General features: G+C 39.9%; 1 protein-coding gene across 1 annotated transcript in view; it reads left to right on the top strand.

Annotated features, from left to right (window-relative positions):
* Nucleotides 1–24,999, top strand: part of nfatc3a (nuclear factor of activated T cells 3a) — a 62,634-nt gene that overhangs the window by 1,238 nt on the left and 36,397 nt on the right. The window contains exons 2-3 of the mRNA XM_062421037.1: nt 18,867–20,046; nt 24,550–24,712. Of these exons, the coding sequence (XP_062277021.1) occupies nt 18,867–20,046; nt 24,550–24,712 (1,343 nt within the window). The remainder of the gene's footprint in view (nt 1–18,866; nt 20,047–24,549; nt 24,713–24,999) is intronic.

The following is a 24,999-nucleotide window of genomic DNA, read 5'->3' as shown; positions in this document are numbered from 1 at the left end:
AATAAATGAAGTCTAATTGAGAAAAACATGTATTCAAAAGAACAGATTTAATATTATAATAATAAAAGCCACAGATAAAAATAATATTTAAAAAAAAAATAAAAGTAAACCTAAACACTAATTATGGTCAGTGGGTTCTCTCGTGTAGGGAGCCATGACCTCAAAAGTAGATTTTAAAAGGACCAGGCTTAAATACATACATACATACTCAGGAATATTTTCCTATTGGGTGCAGTTTTAATGCTGTGCGTCTGTCATAAATGATGATAATGTTTGACTTTTTATCAAGGTGGTAGGTAGTGCAGTAAGTCAGTGAGCAGGACTTTGTTGTCTTGTAGTAGTATTGATCTGTAAACTAAACCAATCCTTGAATTTTTGCCACTGAAATTACTTTTCCATGTGTGATGATGTGTTCTCCACTATTGATGCTGAATTTGTTCCTAATCATGTTGCTTCAAACATTATAGACAAAAAGACCTCCCCTAACCTTGGAACAAATCTTTTGTAATCTGCCTTTTTAGATGGTAAATTAATAGACTAAAGTCACAATATGTCAATACCAAAACTTGAAACCTGCTGAACCTAAACGTGGGTCTTTGCAGCATGATGCTGTTCCCTCTCTTTCTCCCCCAGGCTAAACTATGCCTTACAAAGTTACCACACTCAGGGGATGTTATTTTTCGTTTAGTATACTATCCTTGAGAATAAAACCAACATAGAGAGGAACAGAACTTTATCGGTTATGCAGTGCCTGGGTTTATTGATTAATTATTAATTACAGAAATCATGAAGTTATTAAAACAACATTACAAACAAGTGATCAGCTTTATAGCGGGGAAAGAAGGTATGTGGAGAATTGTTGACCTTATTTGATAAAGCAGATATTATGGATTAGACTTTTGTAAACATTGTAAATGGAAATTAAACTGTAATGCTGCAATGATTAGTTGATTAATTGATATTTTGTAGATAATAGGATTCAATTATTTGAGAAATTAATTGACAGAAAATGAAATTAATCATTAGTTGCGGCTCTACTTAACTGTGAAACTTTGCGTACAGAAGCATCACAGAGCATTTGGCAAATCCATCATCACGTATTCAGACATTTTGAAATATAATCAAGATCCCAAAGCATCTCAAGGTGCCATATATTTCAGACTGAATTATAGAAATATGTGTCTAAAATGATGTGCAAGACCATTTTTCCAGATGATGTAATGTTGCAGCCATAAAATGGAAGTGATGAAGTTGAATATCTCAAAGTCAGTGTATCCACAAAAGTAGTAGCATCGGCAGTAAGCAGAACAGTTTAAGCATTTTAATGAGTTGAAGTGGCTGGAAATTCACAGTGCATCATATGAATGACAGAGGTTGTTGCCTTTTTCGGGTTGAGGTTATTTATTCAGTTAATATTTGGGAATGTATGTTTGTACAAAGGCTGAGTGAGTTAACAAAGGTTGAGAGCTGGATTTGAACCCAGAAAATGATGAATTTGTGGCATTTACCTCGGTCTGTTCAGATTCTTAATTTGTTTCTGTCTTTGGGCCGAAACCACTGGAACCAGTCAATGCTCTGGCTGTGTCCTTTTCATGAAACTCTGGCAAAGTAATGACTCCATGAAGGTTTGGCTTGCACAATCTGCAAAATCAAATTTTCCTTAGATTAAAAAAGCAGTTTGATTTGGAGATGGTACGAGGGGAAAAACTTCAGTTGGAATAAGTGTAGGAATAAAAGCACCACTGTGCAAGTGGTTTTAATCTGGTTCGGACTGTATAACTTGGCCCAAAAGGGGGGTGCCTGTCCAAATTAATAAATGGAGTGTAATACAGGATCACACAGCCAGACTAACAGGGAGTTGCACACTCCTGAGTTGGTCTCCTTCTCTCAAGGCAAGGCTCAAGTCAGGGCTTGTTTTTGTAACAACCTGGAGAAGCTCCACTGTGCATATGTGACAGGTTTCTACTCCAATAAGCATTGTATTGTTGCATGTTGCTTAAACTGGGCCATGATTTTTGTCATTTCGGTATCCAGGCAGCCAGTTCTTCAGACTTGTGTTGTAAAGGGTTGTAAAGTGTTGTAAAAAGGATAGGTTATGTCTCCCAAAAGAAAAACAAATCAACAGTACCATATTTTTTATATCTGTTGTAGCAGCTGCACCAAAAGTTATAATGTGTCATCATAGTGTACGTAACTTTATGAAAAGGGTGCTGTTATGAGAGTTTGATGCTGAGGTTTGTGAGCTATCTCCTCTATAATCTTTGTTTTGAATATTTTCTCCTCAACTTATTCTTTTATGGAGCTGACTAGTAAATTTTGGTTTTGTTTACAGTTTTGCTTTCAGTGCAGCCACTGGTTATTTTACTGACTTTCTGGTCTTTTTGGTCTGCGCTTCTTTATTTTCGTTGTATGGGTGTCTGTCTTTTCTTTCTCTTGCGCTCTCTGAGTGTTTTCTTGTTGCTCAGGAAACAGTCACCTCTTTGAGGTGAAATATTCCACCGTTCTATTCAGAAACATCGCCAAATGTACTGTAAGGGTTTTCCCCTCATTATGTACAGTGTCAGCTGAATAGAAGAAGAAATCCCTCTGTGGATCAGCTGTGAGGAGTGAGATAGGATAATTCAAAATTCAAAAAAAATTCACTGATAAATAATCATTAAAACCGTCCCCTTTCCACTGGGTGATTTTGGACTGTAGAGACAATTCTTGAGGGGAATATGGTCAGAAATTTAAGATCAAATCCTTCCATTGTGAAAGCTGCTATGACCTGCGTCCACAAACCAACCAACCAATCAGAATACGATATGAAATGACACAAAATACACTGGCCAGTGTGACATTTCGTGAGTGGGCTTTTTGAGTAAAGGCAACAGGGGAAAAAAAAAAACAAACGAAAGGGGGACAGATGGATCACATGAACTGATGACGACGTGTTTTCATATACTTATTTTCTATTTACATCATATCAGCACTATGATTCACCATGCGTTCATCTTATAGTTTGACATGACTCAAATTCATATCATACAGTCTGACCAAGATTTTATTACAGCCATCTTGCACAGTGTGACATGCAATAAATGTAGAAGATTGTTGTTGTTGTATTACCATCTAAAGGCACCTTTAGTAGGACAAATATACCTGGTGACATGTTGGTATTGTTTGCATTTGTTTTAGTGTACATCCAGAGGAGTATCCCATCAAACTGCATAAAGGAAAACTTCATCTATTATTTTAAGCCTCCTTAATTTAGAATGCAGTTAATAGCGAAGCTATTATAGCTTTATATTTATGTGTGTTTGACCCGGAGAGATGTGATCACTATAAGCAGTTTCCACTGTGCTTATATTCTTCTCCAGTTCCATCATCTCCAACTGCAACTTCTTAATTTTAAATTTTCAGTGATGCTTGTAAATGGACAATCTGAAGAAGACAACAATTTGTCAAAGAGTAGATTATATAGGTGGTAATGGTGAGTTGGTTCTCCTAAGTTACCTACATTGATAATATAGCCACAGTAATTGATCTAAATGTTAATTAATAAATAATGATTAAACAATATATGGGAGATTGCACTGCTTTTCACACACACCCTGGTTTATCCAGCTGCTCCATGTGATCGAACCAATGATTTTCTAATCATACGCTCACTTCTCTAACCTTTAGGCCACCACTGCTCACACAAGTAGAACTGTATAGTTTACGCATTTATTCGGTCAACAATGTTCTGCCAGGCCATCTCCTTCACCTTTTTAATTTTGGCAGTGTTTTTGGTGATGACTCCTTTATATTATTCGCATAATTTCATCAGCTGAGTTTGTTCCAGTGCTGAGTTTTTGCTTTTTTGTGCAAAGTGTATCATGTTTTCATCAATTGACTGTTCTGGGCTGCTGATGTACTCTGTCCACATGCATAACACATGCTTATTCAAGCCTGGTTAGAGTTAACATTGACTAGTAATAGTTTAATTGTGTTAGTGGAACAGTTTCAACCTGTATTTAAAGTTGACGTTAATTCGAACAAGACTTTTCCAGGCAAGTGTAGCTGCATTGATGAAATACCCCTCAGGAGATGGTCTCAATTATGAACTAAATAGTTCACTTGATGAACTGGTTTTATAATACCTGACTGTTAAGTTAGGCTAAATAATACTTACAATTATTAACAAAGCAAATTAGTACAGAATTTGGGTGTGGTCATATCAATTAAAATGTGGAATACATATTATGTATCAGATGTGATCGGCTACAGAGGTATTGTTGCTAAATACTGCTGATGTTTTGTCATTACACTTTTTTGGGTGTGCAGTAGAGCCAAAATGATAAATCAATGTGCTAAAATTATTGGCTGATATTAGCTTAACACAGAGAAGATAGTCCCCTCCCAACTGTCATTTTTACCTCAATAAGACACTAAACAACTTTTTAAAGCTACTGCAGAAGCAAGTAGTTTAAAAAGTAGTTCAAATAAAAAAATGTCTTGTGCAATGATAATTTGTTATTCAAAAAGACGATGTTACACATAAGTGGAAAACCAAAAAAAAACTGTAGATGCGCTGACCAAAATCTTAGCACTGGTGTTTTGTCTCACTTCAGCAATCTGCATTTAGATTCAAAGTGAGGTGAATTTTTAGCTTGTTTTGACCTCTTGTGTGGTGTGGCTTTTGTCTTTTGGCCACAAACAGCAAATGGACGAGTTCTCCTGACTTATGTTCATAACAAGGAGCTACTCTGCATGACAGCTCAGACAAACTTAGCAGGAACATCTCTTTTTTTCATATAGACCCTTCACCTTATGACCATGTTTCTGTAAAATCATCAAATGATACAACTCCATAAACCTTTCAGTTCAGTCATTTCAAATTGTATCATTTTCAACTTGAGCGAGTGTATCTTCTAAGTCGTTTGTACTTGAAAATCTGCTTCTGTTCTCCATTTACATCATTCCATTGACATTTTCAGTCAGGCCTCCAAATCTTGTTTGTAAAATGTATCTGAGTGTCAGCATTCAGCACTTCTGATTTTTGCCAATTAAGGTGTTTGGAAAGTATTATCCCAACCACTAGTAGTATCTAGCTGTACAGATAATTTCTTTTTTTTTTTTTGCAGATATACACTCTAAACTTTTGCCCCATCTAAATACTAACGAGATTAATGGAATGTAATTTGTGCCCTTCAAAGCATTGAAAATTACATTTGAAAAACTTTTCAGCAAAGTGTCTTTTCATTTACTGTGGATAGTCTGTCAAAAGTTTTCATAGTGACTATTCATTCAGTAGATGGTAGCCGTTTGGATTGAGGTCTGTGGATCTTCTTGAGTACCAGAGACGTTTTGTGTTGCTGTTGACTTTAAATGTAATTTTTTAATCTATTGTGCACCAGAAATTACATTTCATTGACTGAAACTCAGTGCTGCAATCATTAGGCACTTGATAAATCAATCGTCAGAAATTAAACTGACAGCAATTGTGATTGTCGCTTCTGATATATCAACTAATCATTTAAGCTATTTACAGCGAAAAATACAAAACATTCACTGGTTCTCTATTATATTTATATTTAGCATATCTGCTTTTGATGTGTTGGTACAAAAACAAGCAATTTGAAGTCATTTTGAGCCCTGGGAAATTGTTGCGAGCACTTTTCAACATTTTCTGACATTTGTAGACGATGAGGTTTAATAAGTGATCAGTCATTTAATTGAATAAATGTGGGTGAGGCCTGAAATTGTAAATCAGAAATTATCTAAATAATTTGAAAAATGCTTTTTTTTGTGATTACAATTACAATAAAAACGATTAAAAAAAGTTAAGAACCATCAAAGTATAAACACTGCCTCTGCACACTTGACGCCCAAAGAGGAATAAAATGTATGTTTTATTCATTTTGTCATATTTTGTTTTCAGTTAAACTTTGTTAAAAGTATCTTGGGTACATCAAAGCCCTTTTTCATGAATGCAACTTCATCAACTGACTATAACAGTACCTCGCTACTCAAAACCAAAGCTAAATTTGGTGTTGAGTTTCCATTAATAGCATGTTACCATTGCTTGCTCCTGTTTCATTCATTTTCTGCAGCACTTTTTTCCAAGATGGTTGAGGTTTTTGTTTGTTTGTTTTTTTCATTTGTCATTTTAGGCAGCCAAAAAAACACTTGCAAGAGCTGCTGTAGATTTCCATAGGCAGGGAAAACCATGTGTTAAATGGTATATTTGTTATGTTTTGAGTAAACATCCGTCAGCGGCGGGCATTTTTATTTTGTAGCTTACAGCTAACTGTCATTGTGAAAAAAGTGCACTGAGAGTGGCAGTATTACACGCCTGTGTGTGATGGTTTCACTTGCTGCAGACAGTAGCCTCCAACTTGCTTTCATCTATAGTATCAAACAGGGAAAGCCTGGTTGTACATACTAATTCTAGAACATATTTCCCCTCCACTGTGAAAATAACACCATCCATCTTATGTTTCAACATGCATTCGGGCTCTTGGAGTACCACTTACCCACGTTCTGAGAGAGTGTCTGTTGTGAAGTGGTAGAAATAGGTTTTGGTGAATTAAGGTTATGCAGGTCACGAGCAGTTGCCTCATTGGGTGTTAGAGGTGGTATGAGGTGGGGAGGGAGGCAGAAGTGCCCTTTATGGGTGGCAGAGTAGTAGATCCATAGCGGAGGTGTCTGGCTCTCTGCCCAGACATGCCATGTGGGGTTCAGATGGCAGCCTGGAATGAAAGGAGAGGGGGCACACTCCACTCTGTAGCTGCTGGTAAGGGGAGCATGATCAGCATTTTTGTTCACACTTCTTCTCTAGATCATTCTTTTTTGTTGTTGCATTCATTCCACATACAGCTTTTTTTTCTGATTTCATATATTGAAAGAAGTTTTTTTTTTTTTTTGTGGTTTGTCGGTTGCCACCATAACAGAACAGAGCATTGTAGACCCACTACTCAGGACGAAGGAGGTTTCTCTCCTCTCTCACTGCTTTGTCAAGATATGAAAGAGACCACCAGTGACATCAGAGAGACTAATCTGGGCTAATGAAATCTCCAGATGCCACCACTCACCACAACCACTTAGTAACTAGTCAGGTTTGATTTGGTCCTGTTAATATGCAGTGACATTTCCTGCACCTGTGGGATTGCCTTTGTAATGCTTCCATATGATGACATATCAAAGCACATTTGTTATGATAATGAAATTATCATATTGAGTGTGGCAAGTGGAGAAAGCTATTTTGCCCTTGTCTATGTTGTTGTCATTGCTCTGCTGCTCTGAACGTAGAGCACAATCCTCTCAGTCCTTGTCGTGGGAAAGACTGAAATTACATCGCTCTCATGGTGGACTATTTTGAGCTCCCAAAGAGAGTGGCAGAGGGCAGGCGGCAGGTTCTGGTGACTCGTTCTCTCTTAGTGCAGGAGAACCCCTCTCGCCCCAGCACGTCTGCACTCTGCTGCCTTCAACTTTTTACTGCTCAAGCACTCGATCTTAGCGCGATCTTAACGAGGAGAGGAGTGGAAGAATGCTGTGTGCCACATCGCCAGGTGAGTGTGTCGGCACTCCCAGACTCTAGCCAGGTGTGTTTTGTGCGTGTGTCTGTCTAGGCTTTTAGGTTGAGGGGTGGGAGCCACAACTCTAACAAACAGCTGTCATTAGAGTACAAGCCGTCCTTAAGTTTTTTCAGAAATAATATTAAACCTCCCCTAAAGTAACAGAAGATACAAAAATGTTACTGTTTGCTTATTTAGTGACAGGTCTAAGGTTAAAATATGTTTAATGTCAAATGTTGAATTTTCCTGATATGTTTTATTTTTGCATTCATTGCACTGAACGCCCACTTCACTAATGTAGTTAGCTTAGCACTTTTGTTTTCTTGTATATTTTTTTTTTGTTAATGCTAATAGATATTATATAAAAAACAGAAAAAAGAGAAAATATAAAAAAAACAAAACCAACCCAAAAAACCCCCCAACAAAAAACAAACGAATTTAAAGTTTTTTTGTTTTTTTTAAAGGAAGAAGAACAAGGACAGAGGTGTTTGGCATTTACCCAATCAATTATCTATACACTTTGTAAATGTGTATAGTTACAGATGGGAGGTTGCATGTGTGGAAAAAAGAGAGTTAATGGACTTATATGTTATTTATAAAATGTAAAAGACGGTCAGACAGTCATGCATGAGGTCCACATGTGGGGCCAGATCACCATGTGGGTGCCCCCTAACCTTACTGAACCAAAGGGGTCCCAGCACCCAGTGTGATGAATGAGACGTTTGTTTCCTGGGGCGAGGCATGAGTAACTATGTGTGGCATCTGTCTAGTTTAAATTTAGTGTAACTGAAGCTACCGCTGGCTGCGCTGTATCAACATGTCAGAGGCTGCATTACACCAGAGAGAAAGCTGTTGAACTCCTGCATCTAGTTGCATTTTTTTTTCTTTCTCTCTCCAGTCCTGTTTTACTATGAGGTGCGGCTTGCTACACAGGGATTAGGGTGGTTTGAATCCCATTTTATTTTAGGCTACCCCTCAAAGCCATACTTCAGTCAGGCTAATGCTGGGTATTGGCACCTCTACCGCATGCAGTTTTTGTAGTCCCACTCCTATTATGTGCCCGCTGATCAAATGTGACATATTCTAAACTATTCTAACATTTTTTAATGAAGTGTTCACAAGGACTTCATTATTCATTTTTAAACTTGTGATGCACCAGTTAGATTTACAGAGGATGATAGTCCACATTCCAACAGGGGCCCATGTGGTTGAGTGGACCCTACTACGTGGGTCACAGTTGGAATGTGGACCATGTGGACTATGACAGCTGGGCGAAAAGGGTATTACACACCAATTGTGAACAGTATGGCTGTATTGAAAAGTGATTTAAAAATGTGATTTATTTACACTTGTAAATGTTGCACATAGTAGTTATTAAACTCAAAAGATTAAAACCTGAATTGGGTCATCTTGTTAAACATGACTTGCAGAGCTGTAAAAAAAGATTCATAGAAAGGGCTTCTTGGTTTAGGTTTTGTTGTGGATATAAACACCTTACAATAATGTTTTTGAAGGGGAAATTGTTGTCTTCCTGTTTTCTCCTTGATTATTTCCTGCTAGTTTTTTTTCTGTTGTTTTGTTTTGACCTGATTACAAGCATGATACAGAGTAACACAACCATTATGAGACTATCCTCCCAAGTAGAGCACATGGAGCCTGCACTTGAGGAGACTGCCTTTCTTATAGCCACATATGAGAATATGTCTCATCGTCCATTAGGGATATCCCCAGGTGTGTATATATATATATATATATATATATAGATATACACTTATTTATATACCTAGCATTATCTTGTTGATGCTTAGGTATACCAGGAACATAAAGCCTCATAATCTACGTGATTTGTTATGAACTTTGTTGGAGGTTACTGGTTAATACACTTCATCATTTGTGCATATACTGTAGTCTCACTATGCTTTCTAAGACCCATACTTTGCAAATGTCAACTTCTCTCCGCTCTGTAACTCCCCCTCACACACTCTGTCTCTCCCACTTCTCTTCTCTCTCACACATACAGGCACACAAAAGCTCTGTTTCCCTATCCGTCCCCCCCTCTCTCTTTCTTTCTCTCTCTCCCTGGCTGACTTTTTCAGGCACATGCACGGTCAGCCCTGGCAGATTGTTTAAATGTCACCCCTGCTATCAGTAGCCTCTGATGTTATCTGCTCTGGGTTATTGCAGGCCATCAGGCCGCCTGTGTGCGCCTTGAAGGCCAATCTCCTAATGTGCTGTAGCTCTCTACTCATCCTGCTTCACTGAAAACAAAGATATACATGAACTGTCCAACAAGTTTTGTGTTTACATGCACACATGAAACTGGGTTATTGGAAGAAACCAAGTTAAGGGGGAGAGTTGGAGCATGCATTAAGATGCAGCAGAATAACATGCAACTGGTTAGTAACCAGATACACCCCCAACCTTCTATATTTTTTGAGTATTTTAATGTATTAATGAGTGCAAGAGTGATATAGTGCTGCAGCTGAAAGGCTCTTTAGTTTTCCCATAGGTTTTGTAGTTGTTCAGCTTTCAAAACTACTTAGGTTTAATTGTACTGTGACTGACACTATTTTAAATACAGCTCAGAGTAATGATATTTTCTGTCATCCAATCATGCTACTTGTATATCAGTACCTCACCTGTTCTTGAATTTGTCATGCAAACACATGAATGAGAAAACTTTGAAACCTGGTGGAGCACATGTATATAAAACCATAAACCAGTTTTTCCCAGCAGAAATCCAGCTGTGCTCACTTGGTTTCCCAAACCTTTTGTTGGCATTAACTCCTGATGCGGTAGACAAAATTTTTTAACCAACATTATTTAAAGCTTTGTTGCAGTCAGTGATGTGGCTCCAGTTTGGTTTTACCTGTCAAATATGTCATTCTGTGTAGTGAGAGGAGGAGCCTCCTCCTGCTCCAGCTAACTCAGCTTTTGTCGGGTCCCCCAGGGCTCTGTCGTGGGTCCATTTCGTTTTTCTTATTTTAGATACTTCCTGTGGGGTATATGAAACACACACACACACACACACACACACACACACACACACACACACACACACACACACACACACACACACACACACACACACACACTGAATTTAATTTCTGATGACATTGAGCTGTGTGTCCCAAAAACCCCTCTTATTCTTTATATAATTTTATCCTGTGTTATTCAGTGTTGGTCTGATATTGAGTGCTGGATGTCACCGGATTTCATCCAATACAATGATTGAAAATTAGATCTAGCATTAGCAGCTTTAAAAACTGTAACTCAAGTCTGGGCAGTTCATCAGCAAATTTTGAATTATTTGCCTTTTTTAAAAACTTCCTTTTACTCTCTTTCAGTGTTTGTTTTTACTATTATATTTCTGTTGAATTATTTAAAAACAAGTTTATGAACCTTTGCTTTTTCAGAGTACCAATTGAATGCACCCTAAATGCAATTAGTGATAGTGTTTGAAAGGGATCTTTGTGCGTTAGTGGGTATTTAGTTCAGGTGGTTACTTGGCACTCTATATTTATCCCATAATGTTATCTCGGCATGAGATGGTTAATTAGGAGCTTAATTTAGCTGCAGGCATATGTTAACATTGGCTTAGACTGCAATTGTTAAGCCTATGCTGGCTGGTGAGTCTGCTCTGACAGGAAGGCTTTTTGATGCAAGGCAAACATAACATTACAGGACAAGACCATAACAAGGTTTTGTTGATGCCAGATTAAACTGAGAACTAAACCTCAGGACTCTACTGTAAATGTGCTCTGTACCTCACGACTGTAGATAGATCTGGTGTGTCTTATCCTCACTAACATTTGGATTTCTCTCTCATCGCTCTAACTGAATTTTATATGTACACAATCCTGACCATCTGCACTTACAGGGATCACCAGTCGGTTTGGCACAAATCCAGTCAGCAAGGTTTAAAGCCACAGGTGTAGGCCAACCCGTACAATAAGTGTCTGCATGTGCGTCACAAACTCTGTGTTTAGAAATGTCGGCAACCAGCCAGCTGCAGAGTTCTTGGAAAACCCAGGGGGAAGGAATTAAATTTGCCTTTGAAGGCTCTGCTGGGAATCTCTGCAAATATCTATATGAACCCCTATGTTGAAAATGTGAAATAAATTATTTAATTCTAAAAAGGTTTAGAAAAAGACAAGAGCTTTATTTGATTCAAATTTGAAGTTACTGTTACTGAGTTATTGTAAATTATTTGATTTGTTAAAAGTATACACTCTTCATCAAGGTGATAATAACCATTCAGGGTCGTCTCCATCAATAACATTAAGTCGCAATGCCACCAACTGCCATGTAGTTACATTACATAAAAATAATCTCAAAGAGTTCCACACAGTGAGGTTTATATATTCATATTTGAGACAAACAGCAGTGGTAACAGTTTGGTAATCTGTATCTGCAAAAACCATGAGATGCGGTATCTCTCGTAGTTCTATGTGGACCGATACATTTGTAGATATAGAAGTGTGTCTTCTGTGAGAAGGACAACATAGATGTAGATGCTTTAAGAAACATTTTTAAAGCATTTTCATTTTGCACTTGTTGTCCAGACCACATAATTCAAAAATACTGTTTACTGTTTTCAATTGTGTTTAGAGCTGCAATAATTGGTTGATGGATCTATGAATGGTGATGAATGAATCTGGACAAAAGAAGACATTCAAGGACCTCAGCTTGCACTTTGGGAAAATGTGTCCAAGAATAACCAGCATTTTCTGACATTTTATGGACCAAACAACTAACTGATTAATCGAGAAAACAATCTACAGATTATTTGCAAATGAAAATGACAGTTAGTTGCAGCCCTAAATGTGTTATGACTAATTATCTGAGTTTTATGCCGTTTATCCCATAATGGTACATGGTGTGTTGGCACAATGTTGCTGTGGTCTGTTGGTCAGCAGCTCTAGAGAAGAGCTGAAAGCGGAGACAGGGCTGAACACAAAGCCTTCTGTACAGGGGATGTAAGCAGAGCCTGTTCTAATCGGACTGCTTTCCCACCACAAAGGGAACCCTGGCTTAGGTTACCCTCTAGCTCCAGCACCACATGGTGTTGGGACTAGTGGGTAACCTTAGACAGTAATATGTGTTGGGGTGTACGCACTTACACAAACAGGCGCACGCACACACACACACACACACACACACACACACACACACACACACACACACACACTCACACATATACACACTAAGATGCACTCACATATACTTATACAGTATGTGACACAGGAAGGCACAGAGACACAACCACAGACACACAGGAACATACACATATTCGTACACCACCCACACTTCTATGCCCATACACATGCACATATACACATACATAGACAGAAAGATCGTGGGCGCACCAGCAGGAACCTGCAGCAGCAATGAGCCGTCCTCTCTGGGAGAGACAAATCCTTCCCTCCCTCAGTAGTAGACTGGGCTTTCTCAGAATGTGGGCCTGTGTGTCACTGCTGGTCACAGGATCCTGACACACTTTGTGTGCAGTGAGAGTAGGAGGAGGGAGGAACAAAGTCTCTGCGGCTTATCCCCTAAGCGACAATTCCCAGGCAGTGTTACAGTCAGCCAGAGGTCTGTTGAGCTTTGTGTCAAGGAGCCAAAGTGGATGCGACCATCACCAATGGGTCAGTCCGTTCCCTGTGGTTACCATGAGAACACAACTGTCTTTGCAGTGTTTCACAAACATCTAGCAATCCGTGCTTCACTGAAACATCTCCCAGTGAGGCGGCGCTATTATTAGCTTTGGTACAGCAAAGCCTCTTAGAGATCTTTATTTAACCGGATTGGCTGTCTGATGTATGGACACTTGAGGAGTGTGTGACGCACTGTGCTTTCAGGAACAGTGCAGGGGCTTTACATCCAAGGCCATTGATAAAACAACAGTACCTCTCCTCTCCTCTCCTCTCCTCTCCTCTCCTCTCCTCTCCTCTCCTCCCATGTCCTCTCATCTCCTCTCTCCTCCATGACCTCCTTACTTAAGGTGACTGGGATTTGGCTCTGACAGGGGGGTTTCCCACCACCCACCCCTTTCCTCACTCTGGAGGGTTTTAGGTAGCAGGCTAATCTTATCTTGGGGCAGGGAGAGGGCTGTGGGCCAGGTAACAACCCCCTTCTGACCCTCATCTGAGCAACACTACAACTAAACTGTCTCCAACATGTGTTATGATGGGTACAAATGAGCAAAAGTAGAAGAGTAGATGGACTTTTTGTGGCATTTACCCTAACTTGAGGCAACATAGAAAGAACAAAGAGACAACATTATATCAAATAACATGACAAAGACAAAATTGAACTCAGTATGATGCAGCAATTGAAACTTTCTTGTTGTTTTGTTTTTTAGTCATACTGTAAGATGTTTTGAACAGATTGGCTACCAATCAGCCAATGATTTAGCTATCTTATCCAGTTGTAATCAACCAACCCTTTAAGCGAGTTTCTCAATAAAACAACACAGTGCACATATCAGGCCACAGAAAAAGAAAAATCTGTATCTAAATAGATAAATAGATTTACCAACGTTAAGGCACTGGGCAAATTTTACTGTGACTTTCATTCAATTTGTGTGTGTAATTAGCACCTAATTAATTAAAGCAGCAGTTCAGTTAGTCTCTAGGTTGTTTGAATACTGATTTTACACTGCCAATTACAGCTATATCTGCTGAAATTAAAATGATCTTCTCTCGTACTACACATTCTGCCATTCATTGTGTTGAGTCCAATGTGGATAACTCCCCCATTTTTGCCCATTTGGAAGCTTTAAGCGTCTATAAAGAGTTTTAATCAGTTAAGACTGACATTTCACTGTGAAAACAAAATTAAACCACATTAATGTCCTCACTGTGGACACCTCTACAACAGCATAATAAGTTCATGCTGCTAATGGTTTTCTGTATAGTAATAAAGACAGACTGTTGCTGGGTTGTTTAACATAATCAAACGCCTGTGCTTCTTTCAGAATAATTTCCCTTAATATCTGTCCTCTCTTGGGATACGTGATGTTAGCAACAACAGCTCATCAGACGCTGCTAATTAAGTCAAATCCTGTGGCGGATTGACGGTTTGCGCATTTCACCCATTTAGAAAAGCATCTCAATGAGGACAAAATGTAAACATGCACTCAACAGCAGGGGAGGGTTTTTCAAGAAATATATAAACTCTTAAGAGAGAGGATCTCTATTATAATGCACAGATATTTTATTTAATTTTAATTTTAATTTATTTCTCTCTAACTCAGTCTTTAGTATGTGGGCTTTTAGCGAGAAAAAATAATGCAGTGTGCTCCCCCTTTTTTCTACTTTTTTAAAATTGTAATTGTTAGTTTTTTTGCAGATATTGCTTTTGATTTTTTTATTTATTGAGGAAGAAGGAAGGACACTCATGAGATGGGTTTGTGTTATCATTGTTATCTAGATAGGGAGCATTTTGCAAACTAGACAAGACTTAAACAGCGATAAATAATTTGGATGGAAGATTAATTAGAGGTGATGTTTTCTGTAAGCGTGTTAACAGTGTTTGGCAGTGTGCTCTATTAGAAGACGGTGATGCTTCCCGTACTTAAAGTGTGTCTGTTTTAACTGCTGCTTTCTGTTTCTCCCTCACTTTTTCTGTCCTTTTATCTGCCTCTGTTCATTCTCTGTTCATGTTATCTTTCCATTCAGGCTATCATTGAGTGAAGCAATTTGCAGCTTTTTCCTTTCCTCACTGCCTTATTCTCTTCCTCTCCACTCTGTTGTCCTTCTCTTGCTCCCTGTCAGTCAGTCAGATGCTGTCGTCAGACGATCCACTGCTGGGTCTTGTGACAGGCAGGCAGGGCCAGTGCGAAGCTGAGCAGCTATAAATAAAGAGCTTGTCGCCACTGCTGCTGTTGCTGCTGTTAGAGAGAGAGTGAGGACAGAAACATAAGTCCTTTTTATACTGAGATACTGCAATATTGCTGTAAAGAAGACCCGTCATTATGCCGGCTTGGCTTTTATTTAACACACAACCAATCATAGCTGCCATAATGCCGCCCCGTGTGATTTCAGATAGGTGTGATGTCAGTGTCTAGTGTGTGTTGTCCCGCCATGCCGGCTGTCCTTTTTACACAGTCGTACCACTTTATTGGTGGAAGAACATTCCTGTTCATACCTTTTGCACAGAACGGCGGGATATTGGTGCAACATTCCTACGTTAAAGGGCCCATAGAAACACACTCCTTTTCCAAATCCTTTTTACAGACTTCTATACCCTAGTGTCTGATTTGACAAAACTGTATGATTCCTGTTATGTATTCATCAGTTTAAGCTGAAATAAATAAATACAGGAACTTGACTAACTCATAAGTTTATATTCTGCATTATTATTATTATTAGGGCCCGAGCGGCGGCTGCAAGTCGCCTGGCGAAAGCCCTATTGAAATTGTAATGTTTATTATTATTATTATTATTCTTCCGACATTTCGTGCCCCAATTTCGCCCCTTTCCCAAATGCGAAAATGCTTATACTTTTGCACGGACGTCCGGCCTCATCCGAAATTCGATATTTTTGGGTGGTCGCACATGGTCGACGCAGAATGGCGGAATAGCGCCCCCTACAAAGTCCAAAAATGCCCATAGGGAATTTTGCTAACTTTGTCCTATGCTCACAAAATTCGGTACACATATGTATTATACCCACATATGCAAAAAAGCCTCTTCACCTCATGACCTCAACCCAACAGGAAGTCGGCCATTTTGGTTTAGATTTTTCCCGCCTAAAATTAACTCCTCCCACAGCGTTCGCCCGATCAAGTTCAAATTAGGTACGCAACATCTCCAGACCTAGCTGAGCTTAAGTTGTGCTCTGCGCATCCGTAGGTCAAAGGGCGTGTCTGCCAGGGCTCAACTAACTTTGGCGTGCTCGCCATGTACATACGAGTGGCTCTCACGCCCACATACTTCATCCAATCAGCTTCAAACTTGCTGGACATGATGATGGCTCCGCCCTGAACGTCCCGATATATTAACTTCCCACGTAACTCATAGCGCCCCCCGGTGGTAACAGGAAGTTAACTAAGATTCATTAAAATTACATACTTTGCCCCATCAACTTCATTCAGAACCAGTTGGTGAAGCTACATTATGAAGACTGTGAAGCTACGAGTAATGGCGTCCGTGTGGCGACGCGGCGACCATCAATTCCTCGCCATGAAAATACGTTTGGCTTTTTGATGGCTTTATTGAACTCGTATCATCATGAAAATTGGTACACAGGTCCAGGGTGCCGACCTCAACGTCTCCATTCGCTCATAGGCGATCTCACTCGTGTCGCCCCCTAGTGGAAACAGGAAGTGCCATATTTTACATCATCATTGTGCGATTTCCACAAAACTTCACATGTGTAATCACTGTCCCACCCTGAACGCAACCGCTTGTGTTTTGTTACACTCTACTGCCCCCTGGTGGATGAACCATCAATCTCTCATAACTCCTTCATGCTTTGTCCAATTCACTCCAAACTTCACATGACTGATGAGTGGCCGCCCTGAACACACCAGACCACACCAGACCATATGTGTAACTACCTGTGACTGCCCCCTACTGGATGAACGAAACATTGCATTTTTGGCCTCCTTCCAGGTTTTTTCTCACTTTCTGCTTCATGCCACAGCCCCGCCATGCCTCAGGCCCCGCGGTGGCATGGGTGAGCGAGGGCCCGCCATCGCCGCTTGCGGCTTTAATTATTATTATTATTTGTTTGTGCTTCAAAAAAAGTTTTGCATTTTGTGAGAATAACTTAAATGTTAAATGTAACAAAATGCAAAATGTCTCTTATATTTAGGAATATGGGGAAGTGTTGTGTAATGATTTCTCAACCTTATCCTGTACAGGCTACACTGTGGTTTTTAGCTAGGCTAGATGTTTTATGAATACTCTCATTTTTGTAATGTTCTGAAGAATATTAATCATTTTTGTCTTTTCCTATCACAATAAAGTAAAAGTTGTGTTCATCATTGCTCAGGAGGCCAAAGACAGGACAGAAAAACTGATGCTTGCTTTGTTTTGTGTTGAGTTTTCTGTTTAAATGTTTATTCTTGGTTAGGGACTGTTGCCCCTGTTAATACACAATTCATAAAGTACAACTAAAAGTTTTATTTATTGCAAATGAAATGTGTACTTGTGAAGTGAAGCAATACTGATGTTTTTTGACACATTATTGTTTTATGTTAAAAATTCTCAATATCTACTTTTCAAATGTGAACATTTCTCTGCATGTGAATTTATTGCAGTGGTCTCAGTTGTAGCAGCAGAGAGCACATCCAGTGGAAGTTTATCAATAACCTCTAACAGAGTAGAGCCAATACGGACAATGGGCTCTTGTCTATTTATTTGTGTGTGGGTGTGTATATTTGTGTGTGTACATGCTGCCTGTGCCGGATGACCTTTGGTATAAATAGCCTGCCGGCGCTAGCTGTGATGACAGCCGACAGCACGCACCGTTGTGTGAATTTGTTTCCTGAGTAGTGCTGTTCATCGGTTATCCCTCTTGGAACAATGCCTGTATGACTGCCTGCTACCCAGCAACACTCTTGCCTCTAATTTCCTGAAACTGGGCTCAATCGCCAGTGCAAACTCAGGCCACAACTGCACATGGGTCTGTGACCAAATTATTTTTTCACAATTTTGCTGACCAGAGGCTCAAGTGCAGCTCTGGTGTGGTGCAGTGCTATGTGACATAAAGGCTGGAGGAGGATGAATTATTAGTTGGAGGAATGTAATATCAGCAAGTGGAGTTAGGCCAAACTTCAGTAATGGCAAATCACATCTGATCCTTTTTTTCTTTTTTAATAAACTGTTTAATGAGTTAGGAGGAGATCTTAGACCACTTATCTGAGGCTGAAACTGCTCTAGGGCACAGTCATAAGACACAAATACTGTAATACTGCAACACAAACTGTAATATCCATCTTAAATATGCTCTGTAAATATCATTAAATAATGGGTTTATCATAATCATTGCTTTAGTCGGGATCTGGTTTGCTGAATTGAAGAATCATGACAGCAGACAGATGTGTCGCTGTCTTAATGCTTGCAAACTGCAATGTGTAAGAGCTGGAGGGAGTTTTTCTGACATAGTGTGGAGATTATGTCATTAATCCTTTCTTGCCTGTTATACTTGTGATGTTTTAGATGCAAAAAGCTAATGTGTTGGTTAGAAGCCTAGTATTGTTTTTGCCTGATCTGCATAAACACAACCCTAGATGTGTCACTCCATTCCTTGGAATCATATGAGATCTCAAGACGGTGGCTGTATCTTAATCTCCTCTTCCTTTTCATCTCCTAGATCTGGAGCCTGATGACAACACATCGTTCTATATCCTAAATGTGGGCCAGTCCCAGTCTATGGTTACTAACCACCAGTCTATTGGCCTGCCTCGTCATGGCATGCAGTCCCACTCCCAAGTCATCAGCACTTCCCCACGCCTTCAGTCACACAAACCAGGATCTGAGCCCCCGAGCTATGAGGCACAACACAAGTATGGCACCTCCCCCCTGCTGCCCTCTGCTCCCGTGGAGGCACCAAAAGCCTTTGAGTGCCCCAGTATTCAGATCACCTCTATCTCCCCTAGCTGCCAGCAGGAGATGGATGGCAACGAGGAAGATCTGAGGGCAAATGGCCCTGATGGGGACTACCACAGCGACAGACCCTTGTCCAGAGACCACCTGTATTTACGCCTGGACCACTCATACCGGGACTCTTCGCTCAGCCCCAGCCCGTGCAGCAGCCTCTCCTCTAGGAGCTGGTTCTCTGACGCATCTTCCTGTGAATCCTTCTCACACGTATATGACGATGTTGACTCCGAGCTAAACGAAGCTGCTGCCCGCTTCACCCTGGGCTCCCCACTTACTTCTCCAGGCTGTGCCTCCCCTCAAACCGGTGGTGGGGTTTTGGAGGAACAGCCCCACTGGCAGCACCATCACCCCGCCTTCATCCACCACTCCCACTCCATCAGCCTGTCACCCCGACAGTCTCCCTGCCACTCGCCACGCACCAGTGTCACTGATGAAAATTGGCTTAGCCCACGGCCACCTTCCAGGCCCTCCTCACGTCCCACATCACCCTGCGGGAAGAGGCGCCACTCTAGTGCCGACATCTGTTACCCAGGCTCTGTGTCACCACATCACTCACCCACACCCACGCCAGGACCTTCACCCAGGGGCAGCGTGACAGAGGACACCTGGGCTGGTAGTCCCTCTGTAGGCATGTCGCCCTTCCAGTGCTGCCCATCTGAAGCAGACATCCCATCTAAGACCAGGAAGACCTCACAAGACAGAACAGCTATGCAGACTGGGAAAGGTGACCTGGGGCTAGATGACCAAGGGAATATGTCCCCTAATCTAGACTCTCCTTCAGATGAGGCCATGCACAGCCTGAAGAAGGACGGGCCTGGGGAACAGTTCCTCTCTGTGCCCTCCCATTTCTCATGGAATAAACCCAAGCCTGGTCATACACCTATATTCAGGTAAGTTTACTCATTTTTAAGTTTCAAATCCAGCCCCACACTTCACTGTTTTGCAGTCAAACAGCTAAAACTAAAACAGCTCAAACAAATGATTCATGCAGATGATGAAAACTCAGTGCGAGAGGAAGTGTTTGGAAAATTCTGATGTTTTATCTTTACAAATGTCAGCAGGGTCTAATTTCTCAACCTATTCCTCTCTGTTGCAATCTGTTTGTTGTATTCTACTTCCTGTTTGAATTTGAGAAACACTTTAGTTTTAGCTAGTTTTATGGAATATGGAATATTGTCTTGATGGATGGTTTAGCTTAAAATGTTTTTAACTTATGACCCAAAAAAATGGTGGTGTTGAGATAACTGCCTTGTTATCAGTATTTTTGTGAATGATTAATGCGGTCACCACTTGATATGGGACATTTTGTCAAGAGAGTGTTGTAAGCTGTCATAAAGATTGAAAACCCTTTTTGATCTTGGAGAGAAATATAAACTGGGCAGTGCAGTAAATTAGCATCAAATAGCACGTAAGATAAATAATAGACATGTTGATGGAAAAGATCAATGTTCAGTAACGGGAGCTTTGAGCTTTGTATCAGCAGTATAAGTCACACACAGTTAAACCATACAGTGATGCCAAGTTTATTAGTGTGTGGAGGGAAACACATACAGAACACACACCAGCTCTTCCAAAAACACTTAAAGAGTGATGGGTGCAATCAAAGGCTCACGATGCAGTTTTTTTTTTTAGGAGACGAGTCTGCTGTCTGTTCTCCAATGTGTGAAGCAGATGAAGACCTTGTTTGTGTGCACTGGCCCCTAGCACTGTAAATCAGCACAGGGCACATATGGCAAGGGGGCCACCACACACACGCACACACATACACACATATATACATAAATAAACAAACACATGCATAGACATAACACACATGCATGCTAACATAGACCTAAATACCCTCTAGACAATAACAGGGTCATCTCTATGATGAGTCAACTTCTTTTCATCGTTGCTCTTCTAGTGTAAGTAAAAGGAAAGTGTAATTTCCTCATCAAGACAGTAACAGAATAATGTCCAAAATAATGTGATAGCCACACAATTTGTTTTAAGTTTTAATATGAAGGTCACGTCTTGTCACGTCATGTTGCCAAATTGAAGCGGTGTGTTTTGCTATTATCATTCTTGCTAAAGCTGCTCAAACCTTCAACAGTTGCTTACGATGGCCTAACATAAATTTCCGTTGTCAGATGTGACTTCTACACCAGAGAGTCGGGTGGTGTGAGCTCCTGTCTGCCACGAGATAGGAGGTCACTGGGTTGTCTGTGCATGCACATGTGTGTTAGTGTAGTTTTGAACACATGGTCCAGGTGAAATGGGTGGGATTGGGTCAGAGTGGTTGGGATATTGGGGAGATTTTCAGACACTTTCTTTGACAGAAATGAGTGTTTTCTCACAGCATCCTCCCTTATATTGATATATAAATGGCACTCTTATGAGTCAGTAAAAAGGCCAGTATTACATTGTGTCAATACAATATGTACACTTCAGTCAGTACACTTCGTCACTGGATTGAATTAATGAAATATTAGTACTTTCCCAATTTAACTTAAATACAGTTATACTCGATGGCAGCAGCTGAGGGAACTGTTCAAAAATCTGATGGTATTACTGGTTGGAAGTTTTATATACACCTACTGATACACCATGAGACTACCAGTGAAGATCCACTGGTTGAAAAAGTATTTTAATGAGCTTTTATAAACAAAAAGAAAACAAAAAAGTGTTTGATATATATTATAAGGTGTATATTGCAGAAGAAAATTAGTCAACATGCCATTTCTTTGTTATTTAAAATGTGACTAAATTTTGTAGATGCAAAATTATCATGTAATTTGTCATTTTAAGGAAAGGATACGAGTGTGATGATGGAGACTATAGACAAGACTAGGTTGTGGGAATGACACACTATGACTTAGACATTTGAGAAAGGTTATGTGATGTCAGTCCATAGGCTGTGGCTCCCGCTCTGCTCCGTCACGTAGCTCGTATTTCCTCTGTCCTCTTCTACTCCTGTTACCGTAGCAGCCATGCAAAGCCGCACTTCCTGGGTGGTTATGTCAGGCTGCCAGGGAGGAAAACATAAAGGTTAAATCTTAGACAGAGCTGCCATCAGGTGAAAACCTTGTTTGAAAATCTTACTTTTTTTATTATTAGAATTAGAGCAACTCTTGGTTTTAAAATTACAACATATCATAACAGACTATACATCCATTATGGCAATTGCTCAGCACATGATTACCATACGCTATAAACCAAAATAGGTATTTTCTTGAAAATAGACAACTATCATTGCATGTAATTTGCTCAACCTGACTGGTTATTCTTTAAGTTATACGTTAAAACCTTAAGTGGTTTCCATGCCATATGTGGTAGGAGTATTTGCAGTAGGTAGCTCAGTTAGATTTCTAACCACAAAGCTACACTGAGCTGCACAAAAGTCTAGAAAATATCAGGAACTTGTCTTTTGATTCCAAAATTCGGTCTTTCCTTTAGATTTAGATTTTTGGTGCCATTCTGTTAGGCAGTTTATGAAGTGAAATGACTCCACTGAAAGCCTAACTCACATGTCTTTAATTCAGACTGATCAGATTGGTCTGCACGTAAGCCAGTACTTGACAGGCATTTGGACAGGGAAGAATTAAAGGAGTCGGCTATGCTGGCTAAAACGTTACAAACTTTCCCCCTAAAAATCATTTTTTTCTGTCATGCAGTGTATACTCACTATGCTTGTATGCGAGAAGCTTGTATGGTCTCGGAAAGAGCCAAATAAAAGTTTATGCCACCATGTGACAGTGTGCACAAAGACCATACAGTGATCATCACTGAGGTAGAGATCAGTGTGTAGTTTCTGCTTGGCCCATGAAACAACACATACTAGCAGCTGCCACAGTACAGTGCCATTTCACCCACTCATGCCTAACATACACAGCCATATAAATACAGACACACACACAAATTCATGGACATACTGCTAGTGTGCAGATACAGAGAGACACACACACACAGTTTATTGTATGATTGCATACTGCTGTGCTCAAAAACAACAGCACATTGTAACTGCTGCCAGACAAGAACACCTGGATGAAACGCATATTGTATGTGCAGCCTTACAGCGGCCTTGTTCGCTGGTGAATAATTAATTATGTGCATTGTCAAGATGTGACAAGGTTTTACATAGCGTCTTGCATAACAACGCATTAAGCTTATCAAATTTAATAGCTTTATTACAGTGTAGATATTACAGAGCACGACAAAAGTAAAAAGGTACTATGATAACTAAATAGAAGAAAAAAATGCAAACTAAACTTAAGTAAACTTAGAGTTTTATATTGTGCCATATTACACAGACAATTGATGTAAATGGTTTATTTTAGATACATCTCCACTGAAATACATCATGGTCCAGATTAACTTTTTTTGGGAGTTTGAACATGACACGCTGTAGTCTGTAATATATTCAATTTTAGTGGATTGTACATTAATAATATTAAATAAATAATAATCAACAACAACAACCATGAATACAACAACAAGTAGAACATTTTAAGGCTTGGTTGATGGTAATGGTCAATGGCAGTGTTTTACGAAGTGTTTTGAGGATAAACTGATCTAATGGACTCAGATGAGGAGACACAGTTTCTCTGTGGAGAAGGCCATTGAGTGTTTTATTTTCGAGTGCAGCTGTTCAAATATGATTGTGGCCTCCACAGATAAAAAAAGAAAAAAGAAAGAGGCAGGGAGGAAAAACACATACTGCCAGCCCCTGTGGTGCACTGCACATCAAGTATAAACTTACAGCATACACACAGAAACACACTAATTTACTCACTCACTGACATACACTCATGCTACCATCCATTCCCTGAGCCACGCAGAGAATACAGGTTAAGACACACAAAGAAAAGTCCCCCGTAGAAAATGATTCACCCTTAAAGTCTTAACATGACCTATTACACACATTATGTTTAAGAACAAGATTATTGTATGTGGACATTCCAGTGATTCACTGTCTGGTGGTGAGTAGACGGCATATTATACCCACATCTGTCTCAGACCATGAAAGGGGAAAACCACCTGTTTTCTTTTTTTTTTTTTTTTACTTTTCGGACTTTAGACAGCTTTTTGTCATCTGCCATGAAGTATAGTAAGAGATATCAGAGGGATTAGAATATCTGTACCGAATAAGTTGATAGATGGAAAATGTGAAGGTGTGGGCAGCCAACAGATTTTATGAGGGAAATTTTTATCACATCACTGATTAGATTCTGCCCCATCCTACTCAGGTCATCTTCAGGACAGGTTGTTCATATTTACACTCACTAATTACCACCACCTCAGACATTTCCGCTGAATGCTTTCAATTAATCTTTGAGCACATCATAGTTTAGTTTCATAACAAAGTTGTACTATACTCTTCCTTTTTGTTTATATATGTGATATTCCCTCCTCAGGACCTCCTCGCTTCCTCCTCTAGATTGGCCGCTGCCAAGTCAGTTTGGCCAGTATGATCTGAAGATAGAGCTTCAACCCAAAGCCCACCATCGAGCACACTATGAGACTGAGGGCAGCCGAGGAGCTGTCAAAGCATCATCAGGTGGCCACCCAGTCGTCAAGGTAACATATTTTGGCATTTAACCACACACTTGGGGCACTTAAGGCTTCTCAGCCATCAGCACTGACATAAACCCTCACTTTTCTGTAGTTTAAAGCTGAAAGACCAAAAGACTAACAAGCTTGGTGAAAAACATTTGCCCTGACATATTGCACTTAAAAATGACCAAAAGCTCCAATTACAACACATACACTTGGTATTTTGCTCCGTTAAACAAAGTAAAAGCACTGATGTCTCCACCATACTGAGGATTATATTTCCCTCTGAGTTCATGACTGATTTACCCTCT

Source organism: Scomber scombrus, chromosome 1 (assembly GCF_963691925.1).
Source record: "Scomber scombrus chromosome 1, fScoSco1.1, whole genome shotgun sequence".
Classification (NCBI taxonomy): domain Eukaryota; kingdom Metazoa; phylum Chordata; class Actinopteri; order Scombriformes; family Scombridae; genus Scomber; species Scomber scombrus.
This window is presented reverse-complemented; position numbering and strand designations above follow the sequence as displayed.